Genomic DNA, 25,174 nt, shown 5'->3' with positions numbered 1-25,174 from the left:
AAAATCGAGTTTAAGAATGAGTGTTCTAGTAAAAGCTTTTGAAATTGAGCACTTTATTGTATTTACCTATTGGGATAACCATTTAGAGAGCAAGGTCTGTATCTCTCTCATGCCCCCAGTGCCCTGAACATAGTGTGCTTTGATTCACTAATAATAATAGGAACAGGCTGGGCATGGTGGCTCACGCCTGTAACCCCAACACTTTGGGAGGCTGAGGCATGCAGATTGCTTGAGCTCAGGAGTTCGAGATCAGCCTGGCCAACTGGCCAAACCCCATCTCTACTAAAAATACAAAAATTAGCCAGACATGGTGACACAGGCCTATAATGTCACCTACTTTGGTGGCTAACACAGGAGAATTACTTGAACCTGGAAGACGGAGGCTGAAGTGAGTAAAGATTGCACCACTGCATTGCAGCCTAGGTGACAGACCGAGACCCTGTCTCAAAAAATAAATAAATAAATACTAGGAACAGCAGTGGCAGCAATGATAATAGCAGCTAATGTTTACTGAATACTTACAATGTGCTAGGTACTTGATATATTTTAGTCAACAGATAGCTCCAAACTGAAACAGCGAGGTTGTCATACAACTAATACCTGTGAGACCAGAACCTGAACCCACACAGGCTGACTCCTACCTGTATAATTTGCCTGGAGGGAGAAATCAGTGAATGATGATCTGAAGAAGATCATTGAGAATGGGTATCAAATAATAATGAGAAAAAAAGAACACACTGTCTTATGTCTTCCAGAAAAAACTGCCTCTGACAGCCCTTGCTCAGAATATGCAAGAAGCATCGACTCAGCTGGAAGACTCTCTCCTGGGGTAAGAGGGCTGCTTTCAGAGGGCCAGGTGCCATTTAGGTTGGTGGAAGTGGCTGGGCCAGGTGGTGTATGTAGGACCAGAGGCACTGTGGGCACTGATGACATGGCTCATCCACTAGGAGACTAGCTCAGACTCCTTGGGAGAAAGTGGGGTCAAGGTTGCTGGAGAATCTTTCTTTTAGTAGGTGTCAGGCTGGAGTTGGGTGGCAGATAGGGTCATTAACAAAAAAGCAACTGGTAGGGTCAATGCCTATTCCCCTAATCTTGGATGGAAAGAATGTGGTCCCTTCTCTGTTCCAGGTGTTGACTCAGATTTAGAAATTCTGACCAGATCCTTTCAGTTCTTAGAGTCACACATCCTTTACAGGTGGCTGCCGAACTATCCATGATAGTTATCTAAAAAGAGTGTGTTTTCTGAATTATTATTTTTTTTAATAATTGGCAGGTATTATTTAAATAATTTAAAAATATAAATAATAAAGCAGTTTTTATTCTGGGAGGGGAGGTTTACCCTTCCTTCTGTCTGTTCCTGCAGCGAGGCTGGTGTCCTCTAATCCTGTTTGCTCTCTCCAGCTGTGACATGGTTCCTGCTTCCCAGTGGGATGAGCCCTTTAGACTTTTCAGTGCATTTCTCAGCATCTGCAATTCTCTCTCTGTCCTTTGGAGAATAATTTTCTTCTACTCTTCACTGTTCCTTTCTCCTATCTGCTTCCATGTTTGGGGGCCCTGGGAGGAGGGTGGCCTGTGCCCACCTGCCAGCATCCTCTTTCCCTCCAGCCTGGAAGTTCTTCCTGTTTGTGCTTCCTCATTCTGTTACCATCGTCATCACACTGGAGTGATGCTGTGTGCTAACATGGTTATAAGTAATAGCTCATTTAATCCTCAAAACAACCTAGGAGGTAGGTAATACCAGCACTTAGAACCCTGTTAGCACACAGCATCACTCCCATTTTACAGATGAGGATACTGACAGAGAGGGCAGGGAAATTACCTGAGACTACACAGTGGGAGAAGAGCAAAGCCTGTGTTTAGACTTGGGCAGCTTGGCACCAGAGAGCATATTCCCAACTATGACACCATGGCTAGCTCACACAGTACCACATGCATTTCTGGTGTCAAAAGAACCCCATAGAGAGCTAGCAAGGGAGGGTGGGAAAGAAAGGAGGAAGGCTGGACGGGAGAGAGACTGCGTAGTGACTTTGTAACTGTCCACGTGTACTTAGTATGATATCAGCTGCATGTTTGCAAGAAAAGTAAAAGGAAACATGATGTTCATGTAGCAGGGCCCTTAAGTGTTAGCTGGCTAGCTCATCTGCACAGTCAGAAGGAAGCCTTGCTGAGGCTGACTCACAGACATAAGGTAATGTAATAAACTTGATGTCTAATTTAAAAGATGTTTAGGGTATTTTGTGAGCACTTGATTTTCACCTGACTTGAGAACCTAATTCTTGAGTAATTTGTGATCTCACTGTTCACACATCCTTCTGCCACCCTCACACACAAAGTACATGCCTGAGATAGTCATTTTTATTTTAAAGTGCAAATCTGTGGACTCATGTTTTAGGCAACACCCTAAATTTATAATATTTTAAAGGCTCTGTTAGGTATCACCCTAATGCATTCCTGTCATATAGCAGGCAGCACTGCATCCACATGATACTCCCGTACCTGATTTAATGACCACATACTCATTGTTGGGGTGTCTTGTTTTTAAAGGAAGATGCTGGAGACATGTGGAGATGCTGAGAATCAGCTGGCTCTCGAGCTCTCCCAGCATGAAGTCTTTGTTGAGAAGGAGATCGTGGACCCTCTGTATGGTATAGCCGAGGTGGGTGCTTCACTGTGCAGCATGGAAGAGCCGAGAGTGGTGTGGGCTGGACAGTGAGTGTTAAAATTTTAACAGTAGTTGCTGGGTTTAACCTGCGCTTCTTTTTGGAAATAAGGGGGGAGTTAATTGAAGTTACAAAATCCTTTGTCTAAGAGAAAAAACATTTGTAAATACTGTATTTTAAAATGGTTAACCTAAAAGCCCTGAAGTGCATCTCATTTGGTATGTTCTTCTTTTTAGGTGGAGATTCCCAACATCCAGAAACAGAGGAAACAGCTTGCAAAATTGGTGTTAGACTGGGATTCAGTCAGAGCCAGGTAACGCAAGGCTTCAGCCAGCAATGCAGGATTGTGTCTCATCCTCAGCAACCATCACCATTCCCACCACAGGGGAGAGGAAGACCACTGACAGTGGACACAATGGAAGTGGTCACCAGTTTGTGCCTTGCTCTTGACTGGGTGCCAGCCTCCCAGCACCTCCTATAGGCCTTGTTCTCTCAGCTTGGCAGTGGGGATTTTGTTAGAACATCCTGTTCTTAGTGAGCCAGCAGTGAAAGGAAATAATCTAAGGAAAATGAAGTGAGTATATTTAATGACAGAGAGGACCGTGGCAGCTCTAAGAGCACAACTCTTAGAGTGTAGGAGTAAGCATATCTGTGGCGCTAACTGCTCATGAGGGTCCCGCCATGTCACAAACCCTGTGTACTTGTAATACCTTCAGCACCAAGAAAGGAGGCACTCACATGGGAGGAACTCCTATAAACCCATGTAACCAAGTCAGCGCTGCTGCTGTGGGGACTGATGCCAGCGAAGGAGTCTGTCATGATTCAGGGCTGGACTGCTGCCTCTGCTCTGTCCTTGATGAAGATTTTGGCTTTTTTTTTTTCTTTTGTGACAAGGTCTTGCTCTGTTGCACCAGGCTGGTGCGATCATAGCTTACTGCAGCTTCAAACTCCCAGGCTCAGTAGATCCTCCTGCCTCAGCATCCCAAGTAGCTGGGACTACGGGCACATGCCACAGTGCCTGGCTGCTTTTAAAAAATTTTTGTGGAGTTGGTATCTAGCTGTGTTGCCCAGGCTGGTCTTGAACTCCTGGCTTTAAGCAGTCTTCCCACCGTGGCCTCCCAAAGTGCTGGGATTATAGGTGTGAGCCATGGTGCCTGGCCTTCGGTGGAGTTTCTGTCAGTAACTTAACATGGCTTTTTTCTCAGGCATGTGAGAGTTGGGAATAGGGAAACAGGCACCACCACCCTAAGTCCTGTTTCCTACTTTATCACAAGGGTTGACGAACCTCTTCTGTAAACGGCCAGATAGTAAATCTTTCTGGTGCTGTAACCCAGTTGTTCCCTGTTGTAACTGCTTAACTCTACTGTTGTAGCATAAAGGTAGCTATGGGCAGTGCATAAATGAATGAGCATGGCTGTGTTCCAGTAAAACTTTATTTACAGAAACAGGTGACTTGACTGACCTCAGCTTTGTTTGTTGGCTCTTTTCTTTCTTTTTATGAGATGGAGTCTCGCTCTGTCACCACGCTGGAGTGCTGTGGCACAATGGCTCACTGCAACCTCTGCCTCCTGGGTTCAAGTGATTCTCCTGCCTCAGCCTCCCAAGTAGTTTGGACTGTGGGACTACAGCCGGATGAGGCTGATATGATTATTTCTGTTTGACAAATGTGTGGTAATAGAGGTATCATTTATTGAGTTCTTCTATGTCAGATGTTTTTATTATAAATTTATGGCTGTAATAAAATGACTGCATTTCCTTGTTTCTAAGAAGCAGTTGAGTATTATGTGCATCACTGATTTCATATCAGGTTATTTGGAGAAAATAAAGAAATGCTAGTTTATTAAATGTACAAATCAGTTGTTAAGATTAGTCCTGATTTAAGAAACGTTGAGATGAGAAAAGGTATGTCTAGGAATTTACACATGGTGTATGTGAACTCTACTAGTACAATTATCAAGTAGCTTACCTGACACTTGCCACATGCCAGAGATTGAGCTACTTTCATTGTATGTCAGCCCATTTGACTCTCTCACCAATCACAGTAGGTGTTGGAGAAGCTGAAACAATTGAATATTTCTACTTTTTCTTATTCCTGTAGCTTTTCCCTGGAGAAAAAAATGGTAATAAGTAGGAATTTATTATATGCCAGACATCATATGCCTGTGCACATGCACATGTGTGTTTTTCTTGCCTTTCCTTCTCATGACAATTCTGCTTGGCAGACAGTGTTTGTGATAGTTTTGTAGATGAGGCAACTGCAATGCAGAGAGGCTAAGTCACTAAGTAGGTCACGTAACTAGTTAAGATAAAGCTGAGCTCCAGACTTGGACATGTCAGACTCTGAAGTCCATGCTCCATTCACAGCGTAGCATCTCCAGTTTTGCACTGACGGACTGGCCGAAGTGTTTCGGTGGAGGAATATGTCATGTCAGGGACACAAAGTGGGCAGAACATAGCATTTTGGGGCAATGCAGCAGTCTAGAAAGTTTAATAAGTAGCTAACATGGGTTTTCATGCTGCATTTTATAACATCTGTGTTTGCATTTAAAGTGATAGAGCTTTCCACAACACAGACTTACCCATTTTCAAACAGAAGTATTAAATTCAAAGCACATTTGAAAATCAAAAGAAATTGTTTTCTATGATTATTTCCCACTTATCCCCTATTATTACTAGTTTCTTTTTTTATTTTTAGTGCTTTCATAGCTACTAATTGATAATTACATTATTATCGTCGTTGTTTGTAGATATGGAGTCTTGCTGTGTTGCCCAGGCTGGTCTCAAACTGCTGGCTCAAGTAATCCTCCTACCTCAGCCTCCCAAAGTGTTGGGATTACAGGCATGAGCCACTGTACCTGGCCTAATATGTTCTGTTTCACTGACTCTGGAAATTCTGGCATTTACTTGCTGAAAGTAATCACAGGTCAGAGATAATAGTATGGTAGTAGGAAGAGCCGCAAGGAATTTTCAAGAGCAGGAGCTGACTCCCAGTGGCACAGGGAACATTTCAGGTCATAGCAAGAGACCACGGAGAGCACCTTGCTCTCCTTCAGTGGCAAGGATTCCATGATTGCTTCCATAGGAAAGGGATTCCACAGATTTCTTTCTAGCAATGGAGTTTGTGTGCGACAAGATGTGGTTGGTTATGTTCAGGGCAGACCACTCATGAGTGCTGCCATGATGGGAAGCTAAAGTCTCCTTTTGCTTGCTTCTGTTCTTAGAGGATAAGCTCAAGAGAAGTTGGCATCTTGGGCAGTGATACCCCTTCCAGGTCGAATCAGTTTTGGGGAAGGATCTGTCTCCATTAGATCCTACCTCCAGCTGTTGAGTATACACAGCTGGTTCTCAGATGCTGGTGACCCCTTTGTTTTGCAGGTGGAACCAAGCTCATAAATCCTCAGGAACCAACTTTCAGGGGCTTCCATCAAAAATAGATACTCTAAAGGAAGAGATGGATGAAGCTGGAAATAAAGTAGAACAGTGCAAGGTATGAGAATTCCCTAATAAATGTATACTTGCATCTGTTTATCACTTCTTGCAAATGAGAGATGAAGGGTCAAATGTAACTTATTTAATGTTTTCAATAATTTGTATCAGAATATTTTGAATGATTTTAAAGGTAGGTTTTATTTGCTTCTTTCTTATTCTATAAGACTATATTATTTTGTGATCAGAACAAAATATTTTAAATAAATTCAACTAGGATATTTTTTAAAACTTGACAAGATGCCTAAGCTTACTTAAAGATGAAGGCAGAAAAAAGGAAAAAAACCATGGCAAAACATATGATAAAGTTACAGCAATTAAAACTGCATGCGAAAAACAAAAAAAAGGTAAGAAAAAAGTAAAACTGCATAAGAAGCATTAAAATAGATCAGTGAAATAGTATAGGTTTTCTAGAATTAATGCTGTTATATTGTAAGATTTAATATATAGTAAATGGCTCATCATATATCCCTGGAGAAGAGAAGTTTACTTTTTAAATGTTGCTTGAACAATTGGTTTTCAATTTGGGAGAAATACAACTTTTCATCTCATAAATTACAGATTAGATGGTTAAGTGATCTCATTCTCTCTGCACCTATCTTTGTAGATAGATGTTCATTCTGAATGTTATTTGAGGTAGGAAATTATTTGAACTGGTAAAGGAATAGGTCTTCGGTGAGTCTCTAGAAAATCCAGGGTCTAAGTCTGGATTTACTTAGACTTTTCCTGCTTTTATTTTTTATTGTTTAAAAAAAATTTTTTTTTAATTTCATGCTAATATTAAGACTGTTATATTTTAGTTTATTTAGGTCATGACATACTTTGCTTTTCAAATAGCGAACCTTGATCAATTAACTGAAATTAAATGACTTGTTTGAAATAATACAGTGGATAGAAATATAATAAAAATATAATATAGTGGGTAGAAATTGAAACTAAACTCAAAAAGTTATGCCGTCGTTTTAAAAAGTTTTTGTGTTTAAAAGATGATGCTCAGATAAATGCTCCTAGTAAAATAATGTCACATTGGTTTATTTGTGGTCTGAAGAGTTGTAGCTTTGTCAGTGTCATTTACCCAACAGTCTTAATATCTGGTTTAACCTAGATCTTGGCTATTAGCTACTTATTGCACACAAATTTGGGTAGGGGTTTGGGAAGTCATCATGGGCTGATATCTCTTCTCTTAACTTCCATGCTTGTCAGTTTTTCAAATGGTAAAAACTTGTGAAAATATTCTCTGGCTCCTTCTCTTTATGCTACCTTATGGGTAGTTTTCTCAGATCTGTATTCTCTTTCATTGATTCTCTCTTCAGCTATGTCTGATCTGCTACTCAAATAACATTGAGTTTTTAATTTCATTGACTATATTTTTCATTTCTGAAGTTCTGATTCTCCAAATCTGCCCTTTTGATACTACATTATTCTTTTCTAGTGTTTGTTTCTTTTAGATCATTTTAAATATACTTATTAGTCTCTGTTAACTCTGTTTTCTGAAGTTCTCTATGAGAGTGGTAGGAGTTTGCTTATGATGGATTATTTCCTCATGTGTTTTGTAATTATTTATTTTGAACTCATTATAAGAGGAGCTTTATCTGTGGGACTATCAGGAATTGGGAATGAGGCTTCCCAGAGTATTACCAGTCCAGGTCCATTTTTAATTAAACTTAAATCAGTTTGGGGTTTCTGGGACCACATGTCAGTAAATTTAAACTTCAAACCCTCATGAAAGCGGGTTTGTGTTTGTGAAATCTCTTGGCCGTTTTTTCTCAGACCTAAAACCCATTCCAAAACAGACATACTTCCCTCTGATTTCCATGTGATGCTAAGTGCATTTCTTCTAATCTGTTCTTTCATTGAGAGTACAGGTTTTCAGGAATCTTATCTTTATGCGTGATACATGTGTACTTGTTTCTGACCTTACCAGGCCTCAAGGCTTCAAATACCTTGGTAACCAAGACTGGCACAAAGCTACCCCAGGTCATCCTCAGCTTCCATTCATGCTTAGAATTCTGACTTTTTCTTTCTTTGTGCTTCTTTTTCTTCTTTCTCTCTTTGTGTGTGTGTATATGGCAGGGGTGGAGGGAGTCAAGGAATTTACTTTATTGCTTTCCCAGTTATTCTTAAAAGATGTTCATTTCTCCTAACTAGCATTTCCAAGTTTTTATCATAAATGGGAGGCCCTTCACCTTAATTTGCATACCTTGATGCCAAAACAGAAGTTAGTACATAAAAAAACAAAAACAAACTCACTCTCTACATACATATTTTCCCATATCTATTTTTTCATATATATATATATATATATATATGTAATTCCTATGTGTATTTATATTCAAAGATTGGAAATATATACCTAATTGCCTAATCTGCCACTTAAAAAAATTTTTTTTGACCAGATGCAGTGGCTCACTTCTGTAATTCTAACACTTTGTGAAGCTGGGGTGGGAGGATCACTTGAGGTCAGGAGTTTAAAACCAGGCTGACCAACATGGGGAAACCCCATCTCTATTGAAAAATAGGAAAATATTAGCTGATCATGGTGGAATGTCCCTGTAGTCCCAGCTACTCAGGAGGCTGAGGCAGGAGAATATCTTGAACCCTAGAGGCGGAGGTTGCAGTGAGCTGAGACTGTCCCACTGCACTCCAGCCTGGGCTGCAGAGTAAGACTCCATCTCAAATTTTTTTTTTTACTTAGAGACTAGGTCTCATTCTGTTGTCCAGGCTAGTCTCAAATTCCTGGCTACAAGAAATCCTCCAATCTCAGCCTCCCCAAGTGCTGGGATTGTAGGTGCGAGCCACCACACTCAGCCTGTCACTGTTTACAGTGTTATTTGATTTTTATATATGTAATTCATTTACATTAGGTCAGATATGAAAAAGTATAAAACTATATACTATGAAGTCTTTCCCTTGCCATTATCCTCCTGCTTAATTTCCATTGCTCCCAATAGGTTATAACTGCTACTATTTTCTTGTTTTATAATCAAGACATATTTTTATACATATGTGACAATAAAAATATGGCATTGCTGAGCATGGTGGCTCACACCTGTAATCCTAGCACTGTGGGAGGTTGGGATGGGCGGATCACTTGAGGCCAGGAGTTTGAGACCAGTCTGGCCAGCATGGTGAAACCTCATCTCTGCCAAAAATACACGAAGTGTGGTGGTGCATGCCTCTAATCCCAGCTACTAGGGTGGCTGAGCCAGGAGAATTTCTCAGGTGGAGGTTTCAGTAAACCAAGATTGTACCACTGCACTTCAGCCTGGGTGACAGAGCGAGACTCTGTCTAAAAAAAATAATTAAAAATAAAAGAAAAATTTGACATACTCTTCCACCCCTTTTTTAAACCCAAATGTTAATAACACCATAAGCATAATACACAGTGTTCTGTACTTTGCTTCTTAACCAGGTGTGTTGAAAATATATCTTGAAGGCCGGGTGCGGTGGCTCAAGCCTGTAATCCCAGCACTTTGGGAGGCCGAGGCAGGTGGATCACGAGGTAAAGAGATCGAGACCATCCTGGTCAACATGATGAAACCCCGTCTCTACTAAAAATACAAAAAACTAGCTGGGCATGGTGGCGCGTGCCTGTAATCCCAGCTACTCAGGAGGCTGAGGCAGGAAATTGCCTGAACCCAGGAGGCGGAGGTTGTGGTGAGCCGAGATTGTGCCATTGCACTCCAGCCTGGGTACTGAGAGCGAAACTCCGTCTCAAAAAAAAAGAAAAAGAAAATATATCTTGAAGATCTTTCTCTGTCAGTCCATGTAAGAACCTTCCTTATTCTTTCTGTATGGTTGTACCATGCAGTTGATGGACATTTAATCTGTGGTGCTTTCCATCACTTTTTCATCTTAGATCTCAAAGCGATTGTTCTCAGTGTTCTCAGATGCCATTTTGTTTCACCTCTTTTTTCTTCAATAATGTCTTCTCTTCCATTTACCCAGGATCAACTTGCAGCCGACATGTACAACTTCATGGCCAAAGAAGGGGAGTACGGCAAATTCTTTGTTACGGTAAGCACCTTCCCTCGACCAAATGTTAAAGCATTGTTAAAATGGAGTCATTTTAGCGTTTTTGCAAAAGATTTCATTTTTAGTTTTGCTCAGCCATTGTGTGTGTCTCCATCCGATGCTAACGTTACTTTTGTTTTTGAATGTGGGTCTGTTCTCAGTTATTAGAAGCCCAAGCAGATTACCATAGAAAAGCATTAGCAGTCTTAGAAAAGACCCTCCCCGAAATGCGAGCCCATCAAGGTAATGTAACCTGCGTGCGGCTGATGCTTCCTTCTTGCCTCTGCCACCTCTGCCTGGGTTCTACTTCACCCTGACTCCTCTGCATGCACGTCCTTGGGATAAAGCTTCTCTGCCTAGGAGGGTACTATTTCCCAGCATAATTTCATCTTCCTTGCTACATTCTCTAATTTCTTCCAAACCCAAATTAACACACTAATGGAACATTTGTAGTTCTTCTGAAACCTTCAGTTGAAGAGAAAGCTGGCCTCTTTGGGGAGTGCCTTTGTGTTTTCCCATCTTCTGTAGGCTTGAAAAAGTCTAGCATTGAATGATCCTTTTCCACATTAGCTGTTTGTTCCATAATTCTTAATTCTGACCATATAACTCCAAGAGCATCCATTCTAGGGAAAATATTTTGGACTTTCCAAAAGAGAAGCCAGTACTTGATGGTACATCATGCACATCACACATAATAAGTGTGACTGAATCCTAAGACCACGGTCACTTCCTTCAGACTCCTCCTTTGTCTTTATACTAAGCTTTTGTTCCTATCAGCACTAATATTTTGCCCATCATATTCAAGCACACTGCAGATTTTATCTGCAAGTTACGAGCAGACTGAACTTTCCCCTTATGTTGAGTTTGAAGTTGGGCATCTAAAGCTTTTATTTTATTTTTCTCTGTAAAGCTTTTGATGCTGTGTCTCTCTGATTTACCATTAGAGCATTTACCAGCAGAGATGAGCATAAGCTGTTGAGTCAGAAATTGCTCTGCCATCTTTGAATCTGTTTTGCCTGCCTGTAGACCTGACGTTTGGAGCTTAGGGTCCTTGGCAGAACCACTGGTCTTGAGCTGAAAGGGGATCAGACCAGGTGCTGAGTGGGATGACTGATTTTGAGACTGGGCGAGTGTGTGTGTGGTGCCGGGGGATGGTTTGTGGATGTACATACACACCAGCACCCTCAAGAATGCCACTTCTCCCCTAAGTTCCAGGACATCCTTGGTTCTGGCTTCGTGCCTGAAAGTTTTTAGATTATGGAATTAGAAAACTATATTTTGACTGACCATGTAGTCAGATCTTCAGCATTCTCAGGTGCAGTGTGTCTGATTTCCTCAGCCCTTGCCCTTGCCTTCCCAAATAATTGAGATTGCTAGTTCATGGAGGATGGTGTTGAGTCGCAGTGCATAGGAATGAGGTCTCTGGAAAAGTTCCACCTTCCTAGGGACAGACTCTTGCTGAGCAAGTTCAGACCACCAAGAAAGTATATTTAGGAGATACCTGCTGTGGGCTGGGCTCCGCATGGGACAAAATAGTAAACAAATCATCATTTTAGCCTTTGAGTGGCTTAGAGTCTGATTTGAAAGAGTTGATTAAGAAGAACAAAAGCAAGAAGATTGGATTTTTTGAGCAGTTTTTTTTTTTTAAAGAGACAAGGGCTCGCTCTGTTCCCTAGAGTAGACTAGAACTCTCATTCTGTTTTTTACCCAAGGCTATTTTCACTAGAGAAATAAGTCAGGAAGCCATGGGGAGCAGGGACAAGGCAAGGAAGAGGTTCAAATGGAGCAACCCATGGAGGAAGTGTAATTTGTCCTTCTTGCTAGCGTCACCCTTCACCAAGTTACATTTCAGCCCCTCCCACCCTTGCCTGTCCTTGTACCTGCCTCTCACCTTAGTTCTGTCTCTTCTTCCCTTGCTTTCCTCTCTGTTTTCAGAAGGACTCCACTTGTCCTTACTATATAAAAAAGTGTGACCTCCCCCTGCAGCCCGCTCACTCCCATGGACTCTGGTGTCATATTCAGGTCAGTTGGTGGTAATCTGGTGCCTCCCTGACCTGAACACAGTGCCCCCTTTAATCTGCATCTCCTTCATTTTTCTGGTGGGCACTTCCGATGACCCCTTTCTGCCTGCCACCTGCATTTTCTTACCACCTTCCCACCCCTTAATCTTTTGCAGTCTTATGTCTACCCCTAATCACTCTGCCGTTTAGGAAAAAAACCAAACCATACTGCAGTTTTCCAAAGGACCAGCGACCACCTGTTAGATCCTGGCATTTGTCCCGGTATCGGCCATCTCTTCCTTGTTAACATTTGTTTCCTCGTTCTGCTTGATCATCTTCTTTCATTGTGAGGGCTCTGCATTGCTCCATTTCTTTCTAAAATTTTTTCATCATCAATAATGATTATGTGTTGCTCCATTTCTGTCCCCACCCCAGAAGTCAGCCTTTTCTGAGGTCCAGTCCTTGAACCTCTGTTCGTCTCTCCTACCCTCACTCCCTCGGCCCCTTTTCCCTAGAAGTCTCCTTACTTTGACAGCTTTGCCTCTTCCCTGCATTTTAATCCTTGCAGCCTCCTAAGGGTCGGCTCCCTTTGATGAACGGCCCTCACCTTAAACTCAAAAAGCAAGCCAATTTTCTCCCCACACCGACTGTCTCTTTCTCTCTTCTTGTCTCCCTAATACCACCTTTCTCCAGATGATTCAGGTCTTAACCTTGGAACCCTTTTCTCCTTCCTTTCTTCCACCCCATGCCTGGGTTCTGTCCATTTTGCCCTAGGATCTGCCATCCTCTCTTCCCCTGGCCCACTATACTCTGTGCTTTCATGGCCTTGGTGTGAACTTGAGATAAGATGTAAATTCCCAGACTCACAATTCCTGGTCTTTTCTCAGCTGATTGCCCCTCACAAAGATGTGTTTGTCCATTTTTCAGCCTGTTTAATCTCTGTCCATCTCATGAGACCCTCTCCAACCTCATTTCCTTTGAGAAGCCTTCTCTGACAACTGAAGCCAATGGCAAACACTTTGCCTCCTGAATTGCGCCAACATTTGTGGTCTACGCCAGAAGTTGCAAACAGCCATGTCTCATTAAAAATTGTTAAAAGTTGCCATCATTTAAAAACCAGGCACTTTGATGTAGCAATCCTGATTTCTGGCTTCTCCTGAAAGTTCAAAACGTCTGGCAACACTGGCTCTGCTTTCCCACTTGGCAGCATTGGTTGGGTGCTGAGGGGAGGTTATCACCTGTCTGCAGATCGTGCATCCCAGCAGGATTCATGCCACTGTGCTACCTATCCGGCTCCTCTAGACAATTGCATTTGCGACCTTGTCTGTACCATCGATCTGCCACTACTTAGCAAATATGTCTTGTCTTGTTATTGACTGTTCTGTGTTTACATGTGTGTCTTATATTTCCTTCATGATTCAGTTGCCCTCTCCCTAAGGGTGGGGAGTCTCTGTGACCTTTACATGCCTCCTGCAGTATCTGCCACATAGTAGGTCTGTTGATTGAGAAGCCAGTGCCTGAGGTGGAGTTTGCCTTATGACTTGCTTCTAGTCAGTTGTTCTCACTTGCACCCTCTGTCAACATTATGCCAGGCTTGGGGGTGGGGAAGACTGTTCAGTGTTTACTAGAAGGTTCTAGCAGAGGTTTGAAGCATGCCTGCCCCTCAATGTTGCAGGGTTGGGCTTGTGGTGAAGGCGATGGCAGGTGTCATTTGCACAACTCCCCTGGGTGATTCCAGTATATTCCCTAGTGGAAGGTTCATGTGGCCATTTTCAGCCTGTGTTGTGAATCATTGCTTTAGATAAAAGGGACAAAGTATTTCAGGTAAGATTTGACCTCTGGGAAGGTCCAGACGTCTGGATGCATTTTCTATTGGAAATTCACCTGGCTGGGGCTGGGCCAGAGACAAGGAGGGCCCACCACAATTCTGAGAGTGGCTGGAGGCCTGCTTCTCATTTTTGTCCCCCACCTCCCTTTCCGTCACCCCTTTCTTCAACCTTTACCTCTTGCTCTTTCCATCCATTTTTACCTTTTCCCAAGCTCTCAGTTCTATGGATTTGCAGGATTTTATTTTTCTTCCTTCCCCGTGTGCAAATCATGTGGGCCTGTAACCCCGCTGTGACATAGGGAAAGAGTGTAAGAGGACACACCAGAATAAATATTGCCTTCTTCCAACCCAACTTTCTAGCAGCAGGGCAGGTCAGGGACCAGTGGCCATTAAAGGTGCAGAGAAGGACATGAATCCTTCCTGTTGGTGAAAAGAATTAAGTGTTTCTCCTGGAGCAGTTTTCACATCTGGTTTACCTCCTTTGCTTCTGTGAGCTGCTCAGACAGCACTAGATCTCTGCAGCTCACACAGGCAGGCCAGACCCAGCCAGATACTTCTTATTCATATGTCTGTTCTTTAAATTCTTCTATTTTACTGCTTCATTGTATTTCTGCTAAGCTGCCTCATATGATCTGAAGATAATATAAAATACGGCTTTCCTGCTGTCTGCGTAGCCTTCAGCTGCTTTAGGGCTGCAGATTCTGCATTTCTTTCCACTCAGAATTTTTTGGAGCTGTTTGGGGACGTGGCGTTCTGAAGCGCTGCATGCTGTGGAGACGTCGCATCTGATGGAGGGAGAGTAACTGCAACGTGGGGAGTTCACGTTGACCATCTCCAGTCTTGTGTGACAGATGCTTAACTTGTGTTTGAAATTTTCAGAGATTATTTCCATTTTCTCATAGCAAAGAGTCTGTTTCTTGTCCTCTAGCTAGAAGGCTTTGCGTGGTTAGAATAAATTTTTCAGTGAAACAGAATGCTCTGGGGAATCTTCGTTTTAGTCCAAGGCAGTCCACTAAACCCACTGGCGTGTGTTAATGAAGTGTGGTGCAGGTGCAGCACGCTACTGCAGCCTCTGCTGGGCAGCCTGAGTTGGGTGCCATGTAGGTGCACGCGGGCTTCTGTTCCACGAGTAACTGCCCAGCCTGGTCCATAGTTTGTGCTGCTCTAGTAGATGACAGATAACAAAAGCAAATAGAACAGATGTATCCCCTCTTTCTAGAGGCTCAGCTGCCAGTCTGCTAGAAGAGCCCATTGGGTAGTTTGGGGAACAAAATAGCTTGGTAATGTTGTGAGTTTGTTGGGTGTCTAACTGAACCATTTGCTGCTCTAGATAAGTGGGCGGAAAAGCCAGCCTTTGGGACTCCTCTAGAAGAACACCTCAAGCGGAGCGGGCGCGAGATTGCGCTGCCCATTGAAGCCTGTGTCATGCTGCTCCTGGAAACAGGCATGAAGGAGGAGGTGAGGGGAGCTTCGTGATCCTGCGCACCAAGTCTCCATGCCCTGTGTTCTGCCCAGAGCACCATGCTCCCCACCAACCCCCTGTTCACGCCCCTCTTAGTTATCCAGCCATTGTCCATTTTGTGTAGAGTGGTGGCTTTCAAGCCTTTGTCACCATGACCCATAAATTGCAACCATGTACCTTATGATACCTTATGAATGAAACAAAGGTTTTACGGAACAATGTTTACCTTTCCTGCTTGCAGTACATCCTGACTCTTTGTCCTGTTTGACTGTTTCATATAAAACTCTGGTTGTGATTTGTGACAATAGATTTCATCATGCACTAATGGACTAATGAGCTTTAGTTTACATTTACATAGCATTGTGCAATTTTGGGGGGCGTGGGGAAGCATTTACATACTTAATTTTATGAGATTCTTACGCAAACCCCCCAGTGAACCAAATAAGGCAGTTCTTATTACTCTTCTTGTATAAATGAAGAAGTCAGCATGCAGGGAATTTACACCAGGTCAGAACCAGAATAAGAATATAAGGCTTTTTTTTTCCTTTTGAAAGCTTTGTATTAAAATAGAACATACAGAAAAGCATATATGTCGTAAGTGTACAGCTTGATGCACTTGCATGACTGAACCCACCCATGGAATCCATACTCAGATCAAGGAATGCCCCAGAAGCCCTCCTTGTGTTTGCTTCTAGTCACTCCCCTTTTAACAGCCTAGGTTAGTGCTTCTTGTCTGTGGCCAGATTTGCTCCCTGGGGGACATTTGCCAAGGTCTGGAGGTATTTTTGATCATCACAACTAAGAAGTGGCGGTATTACTGTTATCTAGTAGTAGAGGCCACGTGTATTTGTCCATTTTCACACTGCTATAAAGAACTACCTGAGACTGGGTAATTTACCATGAAAAGAGGTTTAACTGATTCACAGTTCCACAGGCTGTACAGGAAACATGGCTGGGAGGCCTCAGGAGACTTAAAGTCATGGCAGAAGGCAAAGGGGAAGCAGGCACAGTGTTCATGTGATAGAGCATGAGGGAGAGAGAGCACGCGCTCAAAGGGGGAGTTGCTACACACTTTCAAACAATCAGATCACTATCACAAGAACAGCAAAGGGGAAATCCACCCCCATGATCCGGTCACCTCCCACCTGGCCCCATTTTCAACACTCCAGATCACAATTCCACATGAGATTTGGGTGGGGACACAGAGCCCAACCGTATCACCACAGCTGTTGCTAAACATCCTACAGGGCACAGGACAGCCTGCAACAAAAAATGATCTAGCCAAAAATGTCTGTAGTGCTAAAGTCCAGAAACTCTGCCTAGATTAATTTTCTTGTTGCCTGTCCCTGTGCTTGGGTACGTACTCAGCCCTCTTCATTCCCCCTGACAGCCCCATGGGGCAGGGAGTAACACCACTCTCATAGACAAGAGGTGAGCGGAAGTCAGGAGGTCCCCATCAGAACACACTGCTGCTTAGTCTGAGTCTCCCAACCTGCTCTTGATGCTGATGGCTTTTCATTATCTTTAGGGCCTTTTCCGAATTGGGGCTGGGGCCTCAAAGTTAAAGAAGCTGAAAGCTGCTTTGGATTGTTCTACTTCTCACCTGGATGAGTTCTATTCAGACCCCCATGCTGTAGCAGGTGAGCGCCAAAGATTGTCTGTAAATCAAGTCACCCTCAAGGTGGTGGGTGGGTCCTGTCTCAGACAGATGGTCAGTTAAAATCCAGTTTTAATTATAGGTTTAAGTGACAGAACCTAAGTGGCCTCTTGCTACAGTTCCTTAGTGTATATATAATGTAATTTCCACACGTGTCTTCTCTACTCCTTTTTTTTGTTCTTCTATTTTCTTGATGATTAAGTAAAGGTGAAAGTAGCTTATAATGCAGATATTTGGAGACATATTTGTATTTTCTTCCCTTTTTTCACACTCTTCCCCCACCAATCTATATCTACCCAGAGAAATTATGTCTGTTAAGGGGATGACTTAAAAACTAATTTTATTTGTAATTGATCTCTGAAAACTTTCTTTCTGCAAGAGATTGAATTTGTTTATGAACATTTTATTCTCTAACCACTCTTGCCAACTTATGATTTGTTATATACACCTTGGAAGATTGTAATTGAGATCATTTCAATTTGCAAAATATGTCCCACGATTCCTAGCCTTACCCCTTTTTCATACTCAAAGAGAGTGTTAATGATTTCAGGTGCTTTAAAATCCTATTTACGGGAGTTGCCCGAACCTTTGATGACTTTTAATCTGTATGAAGAATGGACACAAGTTGCAAGGTAAGTTTAAAGAGCACAGAGTTTTGTGCTGGGTGCGGTGTCTCACGCCTATAATCCCAGCATTTTGGGAGGCTGAGGTGGGCAGATCACAAGGTCAAGAGATTGAGACTATCCTGGTGAACATGGCGAAACCCTGTCTCTATTAAAAATACAAAAATTAGCTGGGCATGGTGGCACACACCTGTAGTCCCAGTTTCTCAGGAGGTTGAGGTAGGAGAATCTCTTGAACCTAGGGAGTGGAGGTTGCAGTGAGCCAGGATTGCACCACTGTACTCCAGCCTGGCGACTGAGCGAGACTTCGTCTCAAAAAAATAAAAGAACACAGAGTTCTAAATGTTGAAGGGAATAATGTGCTATTTTGCCCTATTTGTAAATCATTTTATTCTCGGGATCATAACAGAACAGTAAAATGTATATTTGTTAAATAATACATGTGTCAGTTCTTAAGTTTGGAGTAAAAATATGGAATAATTATTAGTGTAGGAAAGTCTTGCCACTTAGGCATTGGTTTAAATTTGTGTTATTTATATAAATGAAGACATAGAGTCATACCCACATTAATGGATTGGCAAATCACCAGCACCCTTTATATTGAAGAAAGCCCTATAACTAGGAATAGGGGTCATACTGACCCATGGCAGTGTGCCTTTTGAGCTGTGTGCAAACTTACCTGTGCAATAATGCAGTTGGCCTTTAAACAACATGGGGACTAGGGCACTGATCCCCCACATAATCACAAATTCAACTCTTAACTTTTAAATCCCCCAAAACAACTAATGGCATACTGTTGACTGGAAGCCTTACTGATACTGTAGTCAATTAACACATATTTTGTATGTTGTATGTATTATATACTGTATTCCTGTATTCTTACAATAGAGTAAGCTAGAGAAAAAATACTATTAAGAAAATTGTAAGGAGGAGACAAATCTATTTAATATGCATTAAAGGGAAGTGGATCATCTTAAAGGTCTTCATCCTTGTCTTCATGTTGAGTAGGTTGAGGAAGTAGAGAATATGGAGGAATTGGTCTTGCTGTTTCAGGGGTGGCAGTTAATCTGTGAGTTTTTTCAGATTGTCACAGATCTCTTGGAATTTTCCTATATGTTTATTGAAAAAATTTGCATATAAGTGGGCCCTGTGTTGTCAGCTGTAAACTGATGACTTTAATATTTACTGAGCGTTTTCTTGTGCTAAGTACTATACTCATCTTTGTAGCATTAGCTCCTGTAATCTTTAATTAACATTATAAAAGACAGATGATGTGATCCACATTTTACGGAGAGAACAGGGCCAGGATAGTAGCAAGTAATTGGCAGAGCCAGAATTCAAATCAGACAGACCCAAATGCTATGTTCCTGTTCTTTGTTTCTTTTCCTCCACCCTCAGCTTCAGTCTGTCTAGAAATAGTTGATTTTAAGCAGAACAGCTTTGTTTGAAAAGCCTAAAGGCTTCTGCTTGGCTGGCCAGCCCACTTCCTCTCTTTTCCCCCATGGTACTGACTCCCCTCCTCTCCAGAGTGCCTACTCATCACTACCAAAGGAAGAGGAACAAATCTCACTTCTGTTATGCCCCCTTCCCTCTCTGTGAGACACTGTCCCTGTTCCCCTCAGGCAGGCCATGATCAAATAAGAGCCATTTGTTTCTGATCAGTTACACTTCAGTGGATGTGAGTCCATCCCTTGTCTCTCTAACCAGGTTTTGCATTTGAGCTTTTTTTTATTGAGACACAGTCCCACTCTGTTGCCCACGCTGGAGTGCTGTGGCACAATCTCGACTCACTGCAACCTCCACTCCTCTAGTTCAAGCAATTCCCCTGCCTCAGCCTCCCGAGTAACTGGGATTACAGGTGCATACCACCATGCCCAGCTAATTTTTTTGTATTTTTAGTATAGACGGGGTTTCACCATGTTGACCAGACTAGTCTCGAACTCCTGACCTTGGGCAATATGCCCGCCTCGACCTCCCAGCATGCTGGGGTTATAGGTGTGAGCCTCTTCTCCTGGCTGCAGTTGAGCTTTTCTCTATAATTGTGGAATGAGAGACTTTGTCCCTGGTAGATGGTGAGGTGTTGACGTTCAGAGACAAGTTCTTAGTCATCGCGTATCCTTGGAACCCTGCCTGGGGCCCAGCCTGCTGTCAGTATTAATGTTTATGGGACAGAATTCAGTAGAATCCAACATCAGTGTTAGGTGGAGGAGAGTTGTGGGATTGATTTCTTTTGTTGGGTAACCTCCTGCCCAATAAAATATTTCCTTGTTTATTACAAGGAAATAATCTTGTAAAAGAAGGTGCCTGTTGGTGTATTGATTCTATAGTTGAGAATTGTCAAGGTGGGCTTCCATCTCAGTAACATATTGATTGGCCTCTTAAGTATAATTATGTTTAATCCCTATCCATACTCTCCAGAATGGTTCCGTTCTGGGGGATGTTTCGAGTTCAAAGGGGTATTACGGAGGTCCCCTCTAACACTTTTGGTCCCTAGTAGGCAGAGTTGACCATGCTTTACGGGCTCCTCCCGCCCTTTTTTTATGTCTCTGCAAGTTTGTACATTGCACCTATGGAGTAAAAGAGCTCTTGCAGTGCTGCCCGAGGATAAGAGAATTTGGGCTCTGTGAAGCCATACGTCAGTACACACTTTTTCTAGACAAAATTTTCAGTAGCATCCTGTCTTCTCTATGCCAAGCACTGGTGGAAGTGGTTTTCCCACTGAAGCCTCAAAAATCGTTCAGCAGAGTCAACACTTACCTGTTTTGCACATCAGGATATTGAAGGTTAACCAACTATGCAGAGTTAAACAGTTATTTGGTATTTGACTCTAAATCTGCTTATTTCCATGGTCTGGGCTGTTTTCTAGCTGTCAAAATGGAGGCTTCACTTTTAATATAGCATATTAATAAGGTATTACTAATTGGTGTTTTAATAAATTGTTATACTTAAAAGTCTTTTTTTCTCAGTGTGCAGGATCAAGACAAAAAACTTCAAGACTTGTGGAGAACGTGTCAGAAGTTGCCACCACAAAATTTTGTTAACTTTAGGTATGTATGATTGAGCTACAATGACTCTGGAGTGAAGATAGATTTAACGCCCAGCAGAGAAGTCATTTAATTCAGGCATACTTGGCACATTAAAAAAAAAAAAAACTTTGGAGAGTAACTTGTGGCTATTGGGAATGGGATTTCATGTGTATTATGATGAATTTGAAGCATCAGTATCATGCCTGACATTAATAGATAAGTTGTCTTATAATTTTCCCACTACAGCTATTAGCAGTAAATTTCTTGTGAAAAGTTTGAGTGACTGTTGGGTTTGGAGTCCAAATTGTCCAGTATGTTAAATGCAAAATTAATCAGTAGTTGCATGTTCTGTAATATCTTTTATATATGCTACTTTATTTTAAATCAAGTATAAGTATCTTACTAAATAAAATTTCAAGGAGATTATATGTTACTGTGTGGAATAACTGTGCTTCTAAGAAAACTTACTGTGGGACCAACTTCCATAATTTAACTTCCTTTTTCCTTTTGACTTAAAGTGTAACTTTGAAAAGTAGAGAGAAAAGGCAGAACTGGCCCCAGGAAATAAAGTCACTCAAAAACAAACAAGAAAAATTTTCTAGGAGAACTTTCTAGAAAATTTTCTTTGGTTTTGAGTGACATTAAGTGACCAATCAAAATTCTTTATAGGTGATGTGTCTGGATGTTACTTGTCCTTAAATTCAGTCTTGGGCTCTCCCACTAAGCTAAGCTGCGTATTTCCTTTTAAATATTCCCTTCGATTAATTTAACTCACTCAGCTCAGAATTACAAATACTCTTACTCTCTTCAATGTATATGGTGAGAACTCAGTACTTAGTATGTTGGGAATTTGGCTCTTTATTTTGTTTATTTTACTCTGTAATTGTTACTATTTTTTTTTCTTTTGAGACGGAGTTTTGCTCTTGTTACCCAGGCTGGAGTGCAATGGCGCGATCTTGGCTCACCGCAACCTCTGCCTCCTGGGTTCAGGCAATTCTCCTGCCTCAGCCTCCTGAGTAGCTGGGATTACAGGCACGTGCCACCATGCCCAACTAATTTTTTGTATTTTTAGTAGAGATGGGGTTTCACCATGTTGACCAGGATGGTCTCAATCTCTTGACCTCATGATCCACCTGCCTCGGCCTCCCAAAGTGCTGGGATTACAGGCGTGAGCCACTGTAATTGTTATTAATTGAATAGGGAGCACATTCCCATGGTTCAGAATTCAAGAGGTATACAATGAAAAATCTCTCTCCTGTTCCCGTACTTCAGCCACCCAGTTCCACTCCTGAGATGCATCCAGTGTTTACAGTTTCTTATATATCCTCTCAGCAAGAGTTGATATACATGTAAGCAAATACATTCATGTGTACATACTTGCATACATACTTTTTTCGCACACCCTCTTTTTGATTAATTTTGCCTTTAACATACTGGACAATTTGGACCCCAAACCCAGCATACACTCAACCTTTTCACAAGAAATTTATTGCTAATAGTGGGAAAATGATGAGACAACTTATATATTAATGTCAAGCATGATACTGATGCAGTAAAACAAATAGTGGTGTATATCGTATACATCATTCTCCCCCTGCCTTGTTTGCTTAACATCTTAAGGTATTTGCTTAATACATCTTGGAGATTTTTCCTTCTCAGTACATTTTGTAATGATGGTTGCATAGTTCTCCACTGAATGGATATACTGTGATTTCTTTAGCCAGACCCCTATTGATAGATAGTTGGGTTGTTCTTAGTTTTTGCCTGTATACAATTGGGTTTATACATAAGGTATATATATGATAAATTGGATATTTTTGTAATTCCAACACAAAGTATTTTGATAGTTTCCTTTAAGCAATGTAACCGTGTCTGTTTTTGTATTAAAAAATATTGAGCCCATTATTAACACATTATAACTTATAATAGGAGTAGAATAGATAGGACATAAAGGAGAAATTCATTAGAAATATACAGTAAATAGAAGTTCAGTCATTGAGATTTATACTTAAGCTCTTTTCTTTAAGCCCTAATTATTCTGTTATCTGAAGCAAAGAACACAAGAAATGTATAAAATGCTTCACCTGAGCCATATTCTGGTTTAGGATCCCTCTGCAGTTAGCACCTGAGCAACCTGGGATTGCGTACGTGGGCAGTAAGAGAATATTCCAGCAGCTGTTTCAGAGGCAAAACCCTCCCCTTCTCTTTTGACTCCTAGGTATTTGATCAAGTTCCTCGCAAAGCTTGCTCAGACCAGCGATGTGAATAAAATGACTCCCAGCAACATTGCGATTGTGTTAGGCCCTAACTTGTTATGGGCCAAAAATGAAGGGTAAGTCATCTTTCTCTGTATCACATCATTTCAGTTTCTTCTTTCCCACCTGACGGGATGCACAGAAATGTAACTCAGGTTACACATTCTAGTTTAAGATCAATTTAAGGTGTTCTGAAATTGGTTTTCTCATTGAGCCGTTATTCTTGAACCCATCATTCAGCATGCCAACTGGTTCTTCCCCAAAGGTAATTCTCATTTCAGTTTCATTGAGCTGGGTGCTGTCCCAGCTGGTGGTGACACAAAGATGTGCTAGACATTGTCCCAGTTCTCAAAATGCCCCTACTCTTGGGCAATCAGGTACCTCAGTGGCTACAGTACAGTGGTAAGATAAATACACATATCTGTGTGTGTGTATATGATATTGTAGAAGGGGCAGCACTTTACTTCCACCCTCTTAGGGTCTCTGGCTGGGCCTGAGAACTAAATGGATGTAAGACAGGTTAACAGAAGAAAGCGTACAGATTTTTACATTTTAATGCCCAGCAGAGGAGTCATTTAATTCACGCATACTTGGCACATTTACAAAAATATCACTTTGGAGAGTAGCTTGGGGCTACTGGGAATGGAATTTCATGTATATTATGATGAATTTGAAGCATCAGTATCATGTCTGACATTGGAGTTCCCATAGGAAAATCAGGATCCAAAGAAGCGATTAGAGCCAAATGCTTATATATGAAGTTGGACAAAAAGTAAAGTGTGAAAACATGACCAGACAAAGGGGCTTGGGCTAGGGCAGGCAGTTGTGGAGAAGTGACTGGGAACATAAGAATTTGTTCAACAGGTTTGTTTATGGAGGTTTCCCTCAGCCTTGCCTGGTGCTAAGAATCCCACATTCCTCCTGGTGGGAAAGAGAGAACATCCTTCATGTAGGAGTTTATCTCCTGCTTTCAGGATGAAAAAGGAAGGTCAGAGCACTCTTCTTGCATGTGATGGTTTTCAAGTGTCTTTAACTCAAAATAACCTTATGCCTAAGGGGCATATTTTGGGATGGTATATTCTTCCCCCTTTATCAAGTCTGATGGCAACAGAGGTAAAGGAACGTAATTCAGGCTGAGAAGTCAAGGAAAGCTCTGGTTAGGGAATGGCACTGGAGCTGTACCTTAATGAGTCAGTAGTTTCCTATAGCCAGGATCTGGATGAGCCAAGACACTGTGGGCATGAAAGGGCCTGGTTTACATTGTTGAGGGGCATGTCATGTGGCCTTATGAAACTTGAAGATGGAGAACATGAGGCTGTGACTGGGAAGGCCAGAGCCTGGCTTTAAAGGGCATAACACATCCCACTGAGGTGTTTGGGACTTATTTTCTGGGTGGTGGGGAGTCATTCATTAAGGTTCCTAAGCAGAAGAATGTCTTGATTAAGTTGTACTTAGATAACTTTGTTGGCATTGTGAAATGTAGACTGAATAGAGGAGAGGCCGGGGGATCAGCTAGAAAGCTTCTGGGAAATTGCCACTTTGTCGGTGGACTGTGATCTCATTTAGTAATCACAAATAACCTTTTGAATAGAGAACATAAAGGAGAAATTGATTAGAAATATATAGCAAATAGAGAATCATTGACATTTATACCTAAGCTATTTTCTTAAACTAGTAAGGTACTGTTGTCCTTGTTTTTACAGATGAGGACACGGACTCTTAGAACAAGTAATTTGCCTAAGGTTGCACAGCAGGGAAGCAGTGTGCCCAGGTTTTGGCTACAGAGCCTGTGTCCTTATTAACCCTTCTCTGCTTTCCAATACTCTTCGAAAAGAAAAATGGGAAAGGACACGAGAGGACAATTCCTCCCTAATCCAGCAGGGTTCTAAGGCACACAGACTGATCAGACTCCAGATGGGAGGAAGGCTGGGAAGGATCATTTGCAGGCAGACCTTGCATTTAAGCTGGAATTTGAAAGGAACTAGAAATTTCACTTGTTAGAAAGTGGGTGAAAATGTTCTGGTGGGAAGAGAGGTCAGAATGATGTGAGAGGAGAGGAGAGGTTTGAGGCAGTCAGACCTGAGATCAAGCTTCCTGGAAACCCAGTGTCTTCATGTATAAAATAGGCCTCATAACAGGTTGTTGCAAAAATTAAGTGAGGTG

The 25,174-nt window shown here is 41.9% G+C and overlaps 1 protein-coding gene across 8 annotated transcripts in view; it reads left to right on the top strand.

Moving 5' to 3' along the window:
- The window catches only part of ARHGAP17 (Rho GTPase activating protein 17), a 93,635-nt gene that overhangs the window by 43,028 nt on the left and 25,433 nt on the right, over positions 1–25,174 (top strand). For all 8 annotated transcript variants that reach the window (XR_013524738.1, XR_013524737.1, XM_002755978.7 and 5 more), the window contains exons 4-14: positions 756–829; positions 2,545–2,656; positions 2,897–2,973; positions 6,036–6,147; positions 10,095–10,163; positions 10,322–10,403; positions 15,319–15,446; positions 16,979–17,090; positions 17,658–17,739; positions 20,697–20,777; positions 22,975–23,088. Coding sequence is in view for 6 of the 8 variants with exons in the window: in XM_002755978.7 (XP_002756024.1) it covers positions 756–829; positions 2,545–2,656; positions 2,897–2,973; positions 6,036–6,147; positions 10,095–10,163; positions 10,322–10,403; positions 15,319–15,446; positions 16,979–17,090; positions 17,658–17,739; positions 20,697–20,777; positions 22,975–23,088 (1,043 nt within the window). In the remaining 2 variants the exon portion in view is untranslated. The remainder of the gene's footprint in view (positions 1–755; positions 830–2,544; positions 2,657–2,896; positions 2,974–6,035; positions 6,148–10,094; positions 10,164–10,321; positions 10,404–15,318; positions 15,447–16,978; positions 17,091–17,657; positions 17,740–20,696; positions 20,778–22,974; positions 23,089–25,174) is intronic.

Source organism: Callithrix jacchus, chromosome 12 (genome assembly GCF_049354715.1).
Source record: "Callithrix jacchus isolate 240 chromosome 12, calJac240_pri, whole genome shotgun sequence".
Classification (NCBI taxonomy): domain Eukaryota; kingdom Metazoa; phylum Chordata; class Mammalia; order Primates; family Cebidae; genus Callithrix; species Callithrix jacchus.
Note: the sequence above shows the minus strand (reverse complement) of the source record. Positions and strands in the feature narration are given on the sequence as shown.